Raw genomic sequence first — 6,239 nt, 5'->3', positions numbered from 1 at the left:
CCTGCCACATCCCACTGCCCCACCCTGGGGCGGTGCAATAACCCTCCCTTCTTCCCCAAGTCCGCCTCCTTGGATGCAAAAGCAAATGGAGACAGAGTGCGGTTGCTCTGAGCACTGCCAGCATCTCTCCCACCCAGGGGCGGATCAGGGACAAAGGACAGGAGGGTGGTGTGGCTCCCCAGAGCACCCGCACTCACCGTTGGAGTCCAGTGGGATGAGGTTGACGGCGTTGAGCACTTCCACGTGGAGTTTCTGCTCCGACGGGCGGTACAGAGCTTTGATCGTCACAGCCCCGTACTTCTCCGAGCTGGCGTCCAGCTGAGCGGTGGGATACAAGAACAAGGCTGCTGCCTTTTGGCACGCTTATGGAAGGGGTACCTGGGGTCTGGTGGAGGCTGAGCAGGCATTTTGGGGTACCAGAGAGGTGATGGGCATTGCCTGGGATGCAAAACCAGCCCCAACAGTGCCAAGACTGGGGGGAGGGGGAATCCCACGTTTCCACAGGCAGACTGTGCCCAGCCGCATCGTGGGTGGGGGGGGAGGGGGCTGGGGCCACCATCCTGACTCCTACCTGCTGCTGGATCCTGTTGCTGAAGTATTTCTGGATGAGTTTGCGGCTGGTGGCAGAGCAGAGGGCCAGGTGAGTCTCCAGCGACTGCGGGGAGGATGAGAAGTGAGTGTCAAGCATACGGATGAGTCCACAGCCTGGGGATGCTCTTCTTGGAGAGCACCCAAAGGAAACCCTTGGGGATCCCCCTCAGTTCCCAGCACCCCGTACCAGGAAGGCTTCAGTGTACAGGGTTTCCAGCGGCAGCCCACAGCCGTCGCCATGGAAGCACAGCTCCAGGCTCTGGGGAAAAGGAGGCTGTCAGTGGGCATCCAAACCCCCGTCCCTGCCAGGGACCCTCATCCCCCTGGTACCTTCAGGGCACAGTGTAGCTTCTTGTAGTGCTGGGCTGAGGGCACCTGCTGCCCCGCGGCTGCCGATAGCACGGCCAAGGTGTGCTGCCAGAGGAGAGCGAGGAGGCTGCGGGTGTGAGGGAGGAAGGCTGTGAGCGGGGGTCCAGGGGAGCAGGCTTGCTCCTTGGCCGAGGGGCTTTGCAAAGCTCCTCAGGGAACCACCTCATCCCACTGAGCTGAGCAACCAGCCCCATAGTGGGATGTCCCTGAGCCCCATGGGGCTTGGAACACTCCTGCCAAGGGATGGTGACACTGCTGGACTCTGCCATGTGTCCCCAGGGCCCCAGTCACCTTTTGAAGTTCTCTTGAACCAGATGCTCATTGAGATACTCCAGCTCCAACTCCAGGAACTTCATGAGTGGGATGACAGACTGCAGTGAGAGGAGAGGGGCATTGGGGAGGGCCATATCCAGAAGGCACAGAGCAGAGAGACGTAGAGTGCTGCTGGCCAGAGCTAGCATGGCAGGGCAGGGGATCTGGAGGGGTTCCCTCCTGCAGTGAGGACATGGGCAGGTTGTGCCTGGTCTCGTCCTGCTGCTGACACGGGCATCAAATCAATTGTTACGAAGGGCTGTGCCCTGTCACTGCTATACCCTGGGCTTGGGGACCTCCACCAAGCAGGCAATGGTTATTCACGACTGCCCAAAAAAGGTGGTCCAGGAGGGGCCAGGCCAGGTACTTACATCTTCGGGCTCTTGGGTGTCATTGGAAGATGAGAGTTCCTGGATGTGTCTGGCGATGCCCTTTTCCAGCTGCCAGGGAAAAATGCACAGAGAGATTTGGGCTTTGTCCTCTGCATCAGCCTCCTCATACCCAGGTCCACCTTGTGTCCATCCCAGGAGCACTGTGGGGTCCAGGCCTCCTCCCTGCTTTGAGCCAGGTGAGGAGCAAGGGGGTTAGTGACAGAGGGTCACCTTGGTGGCCAGGGCTTGCACCACACTCTGGACCTCATGGTCCAGGCAGGACACGGTGCTGTCGAGTTGGTTGTGCAGCGTGTGCTGGATCTGCTGCCGGTCGATGATGGCCCCTGTGCGCTGCTCCAGCTGTGCCCAGTCCAGCTGTGATGGCAACTTCAGGACCAGCAGCCGCAGCTGCTTGATATTGTTCACCACGATGCAGAGCTGGGGGAGGTGGGTCTGCTTCAGGATGTCCAGCACATCCTGGTGCATCCCCTGTTGGCTCCATCCCTATCCCCATGCCAATCCATCTTCATCCCCATCCTCATTCTCATCCCCATCCTCATTCTGCTGATCCTGCTTACCATTTCCCTCCTGATTTTCCAGGATTATGGCTATTGGGGACCTACTGAACCTGATAGAACCTATACCCAGGATGTCAGCTGGGTGCTCAGCAGCTCATCTTCCACTCTGCCCCCAAACCACAGCCAAATCCTGCCTCTTCCTGAGCAGTGGACCTTGCCCAGACACTAACCCTGTTGGCTGCTTCGCCCTCATTCTGCTCGCTTAGTGACAGAGCCTCAGCCCTCTCCTTGATGAGCCGGCAGTACATCAGGGCAATTTTGCACATGTCCTGCAGGATAGAGAAGATGACAATAAGACTGAGCTGGGCAGCACAGACACCACCACGGTGCCAGGGAAACCCACTGCATCATCAGGGGACACTGGCCCTGTTCATGGAGACATGTCTCCAAGAGCAGGACAGGAAACTCCAGCTGGCCAGCAGGGCCTGGTGTACAAACCTCCACCAGCTTCACCATGATCATGAATGCTTCCTCAGGGTCTGGCCAGTTGAGCTGCTGCCAGGTCTTTACTATCTGGGCGTAGCAGGTGGACAGGTCAACAGTGGACGTGCTGTGCTTGTTGTGCTCCCCAAAGGGCGTCAGCTGAGAGGACAGAGAAAGCAAACGAAACTTAGCTTGTATGGAAATAAGTCACCCCAGATTGGAGAGCTCTTTTGGGGTTTTCTGGCCCATCATCATCTCCCAATGTCATCACTCTGTTGCTTTGGAGAGAGATGTTGAGGGTGGCTGGAGCAGCTTGCGCTCCCTGCAGTGGGCTGGCCTCCGTCACACGCCAGCCCAGCACTGTTGGACCACACGAGTGACAGCCCGTGGCCCCACGGCTGCCTTCGCTCCCCTCTTCCTAAATGTCAGAAGTGAAGGGGATGCTCAAGCACAGCCCAAATGCAGCCTCCTCGGCTTGTTCAGGCTGCCAGAGAGCAGTGAGGGAAGGGGCACGGGCATGTGGTGTGAGGCCAGGGTGGGTTCAACTGGTCCAGGAGACCATATCCTTTGGTATGCGTTTGGGAGAGGAACCAGCTCACACCTACGTGGTGGTCTCAGTGCTGTGTGCCAGACACTGTGATAAGGATTGGAGGAAGCTGGAGCGTCCCCAAAGGACGGAGATGTTCTCTTCCCTGGGTTACCTGGTCCATCTGAACAGCTCTCTGGGTCCTCTCCAGTGCGATGGTGTAGGTCTTCTGCAGCCACTGGGGCACAGCTTCCTTCAACCACTGGTGGAAATTGCTCAGACCCAGAGGTCCATCCCTGTGGATGAAGGTACCAGCTTCTCCAACTGCACAGCGACTGCCCAGGGCCATCACCCCTCCTTGCTCTCACAAGAAACTGCCCTGAGGAGGACGCAGCAAGTAGCTCTGTGCTAAGGAGACACCTTCACTTGTTTGGAAGTTGAGGTATCCATCAACCCCACTCAGAGACAAGCCTGAAACCCTTCTGGTGATCTTCCCATTGACACCAGACACCAACATCCTGGTCTGCCTTGCTTGTTATTAGCGAAGTCACTGAATGGGAAGGATTTGGAGTTCCTCTCAGTTAACTGCTCATTCCCTCACTTCAACATCCCCTCACCCTGTGAGCTGGATACCTCTTTGGGAGGAAGTCCTTCATCCTATACAGCTCCTGCAGGTTCATGTAGAGCTGGAAGAGACTCTCGGCCGTGGGTTTGGACATGCTGCTGTCGACCTCGCGCAGCTGCTCCTGGACGTGCTCCGCGACCTGGCAGTGACCAAGGGAAGTGGGCAGTTAGTGACAATCTGGCCGGAGAGCCTTGATCTGCTCTCTGGAGCCACAGCTCAGGGGATGCCTCTTCCTTTTGGGTGGCATTTCAGGGCATTCACTGGGTCAAGTAAGCAGATGATAGTCACTTTATGGGAACGCAGGGAAAGATGGAGAATTTCCCTGGCTTGCTGCCTTTCCAGGCTTGCAACAATTGGTTGTCACTTGAAAGGTGGCAAAAAACCTCAGCCTGGTTTTAGACCTTAGTCCCATGAGTGCTGAAGCAACCCGGGCTTGCTCACCAGGCTCTCCAGCTCCAGATAGGCAATGGAGAAGAGATTCAACTTCAAAGTGCTGCAAGAGAAAAACAGGGAGTCAGGACACCACTAGTAGCAGCCCAGCAAACCCTGCCAGGCCATGCCCTTGTCGTAAGAGTGAAGACACCACAGCTCTGAGAGGCAGAGTTAGGGCCACAGATGCTGCCTGTGGAGCCCAAGTGCCAAGGAATGAGGGATCAAAGTCCCCTGTTCTCCTGACCCCAGGGAAGGTGTGGATGAAGCTCTGAAGCCTACTTGATGAAGAATTTATTCCAGATTTTCTGGCACTGCTGGAGATCTTCTATCACCTCCAGGAGGAGTCTGGACAAGGCTTTGCCATTCTCCTCCATGCTCTGCAAAGGAAGGAGGGAATAGCTTGTTTTGGATGCTCAGTGATTTTGGGATGACCTTGGCTCCATTCTATCTGAGTTAATTCTATGATTTGTTTCTCACGGGGTAGCAATCTCCCATCAGATCCACATCAGGAGCACCAAGAAGTGGTCAGTAACATCCACTGTCACCCTGTGCTTGCACAGCTGGGCCGGGGACCACCTCCTGCTCTCCTGAACTTTGCACCAAGGCCTTAAGCTTCAGTGCACCTCGTCAGCTGCAGGTAACATGGCTCATGGGATTTTTAAGCTGGAAACCCAAACGCCTTGACTGTATCAGAAAACTATAGCAGCCTTGTCTGCGGCTTCCCACCCTCTCAGACATCCCAGCCCAAGCCTAGAAAATTGCTTCTTTTAATGTCAGAGAGGCAGAGATGGGAACTGACCTTCACCATGGGCTTGAGGTGCTGCTTCTTCATGTGAAACCATTCCGTAGTGCCTGACTGCAAGAGAGGAGTCCCGGTGTGATGGCAGGGAAACAGGAGGAGCAGAACCAGCTCTGTCACCCGTCTCACTCTCCCTGTCCCCTGGTGAGGTCAGAACCCAACTCCCTGTGGGGGAAACTGCAGGCTGGGACCACTAGGGTGAAGAGGGGCTGGTATTTCGCTCCTCCATGGTGGTCCATGTGGCTTGCTGAGGTGTGGGTTAGGCTGGGGATGGGTGGGAAGGGAGGGTTGCAGAGTCCCACCTCCCCAGGTCTGGGGACGATGAGATCCCTGGTCCCACTACCTTCAGCGCCGTGGAGACCATCTGGGGGAGGTCAGGGCTGAGCGTGCACAGCTCACGGAAAGCCTTCATTTTGCACATCTGGAGCAGGACCCTGCAAAGCGAGCACTTCGAGTGAACCCCTGCACCAGCCTGTGAGGAACAATCACCTTCTTCTCCAGAGATCCTACCCAAACAGACCTTCCCCTCCTAATGACACCCCCCATGAGGAGCCCAGGATGAGGGACAAGGCAGGACAAGTGTCACAGCAGCCTAGAAAGGGGCAGAAAGGGCTCACGTGCATTTTCACTCAAACTCACAAGCTTGTCCATCATGGTGGCCAAGCTATATACCCCCCTGGGCAGCTTGACTCACCGGAGCAGGGACTGGAGCCTCTCTGTGGACCTCGGGACAGAGAGGGGGAAAATGATGCGGTACCTCCGGAGGAGGGAGACCCCATAAGTCAGCAAGGACTGGAAGGACTCGGCCAGCACCGCGGTCAAGGATGGAAACACAGAGATGCCGACACGACCGTGGCACCATGACGAGGGAGCTGGTGGCTCCTGTTCCTTTCTAGCCTGCTCCAGGCATGCAAAACCCCCTGATGCCTTGGGTAACCTCTCCCAGGGAGGGGCTGGACTGAGTTTTGCACTTAAACTTCATTGATATGCAAGAAAAATTTGAAGTCTCAACAGGATGCTGGGATGCCCTGGGAAAAATGAGCAGGGAAAAGTAGGAATTGGGCCATATTTCAGTTTTGCAGGGATTTGTGATTAAGTTGATGGCAGTGATGGAGGGGGAGAGTGTCAGTGCAAAGGTGAAGAGCTTCTCCACAAAGAGGAGGAACAAATCTCCCAGGGAAAGGGGCTCCCTTGACCTGTAGATTTTTCTGGT

General features: G+C 56.3%; 1 protein-coding gene across 1 annotated transcript in view; it reads right to left on the bottom strand.

Annotated features, from left to right (window-relative positions):
• Nucleotides 1-197: 197 nt before the first annotated feature.
• The window catches only part of LOC104280219 (protein unc-13 homolog D-like), a gene marked incomplete at its 3' end in the record, with an annotated part of 10,459 nt that continues 4,417 nt past the window's right edge, over nucleotides 198-6,239 (bottom strand). The window contains 16 exon segments of the mRNA XM_009877796.1: nucleotides 198-318; nucleotides 572-655; nucleotides 779-850; nucleotides 922-1,027; nucleotides 1,252-1,331; nucleotides 1,644-1,712; nucleotides 1,875-2,081; nucleotides 2,392-2,490; nucleotides 2,660-2,803; nucleotides 3,346-3,466; nucleotides 3,804-3,934; nucleotides 4,237-4,288; nucleotides 4,507-4,604; nucleotides 5,027-5,083; nucleotides 5,370-5,460; nucleotides 5,721-5,846. Of these exon segments, the coding sequence (XP_009876098.1) occupies nucleotides 198-318; nucleotides 572-655; nucleotides 779-850; nucleotides 922-1,027; nucleotides 1,252-1,331; nucleotides 1,644-1,712; nucleotides 1,875-2,081; nucleotides 2,392-2,490; nucleotides 2,660-2,803; nucleotides 3,346-3,466; nucleotides 3,804-3,934; nucleotides 4,237-4,288; nucleotides 4,507-4,604; nucleotides 5,027-5,083; nucleotides 5,370-5,460; nucleotides 5,721-5,846 (1,658 nt within the window).

This window comes from Apaloderma vittatum, unplaced genomic scaffold, assembly GCF_000703405.1.
Source record: "Apaloderma vittatum isolate BGI_N311 unplaced genomic scaffold, ASM70340v1 scaffold30201, whole genome shotgun sequence".
NCBI classification, from domain to species: Eukaryota; Metazoa; Chordata; class Aves; order Trogoniformes; family Trogonidae; genus Apaloderma; species Apaloderma vittatum.
Note: the sequence above shows the minus strand (reverse complement) of the source record. Positions and strands in the feature narration are given on the sequence as shown.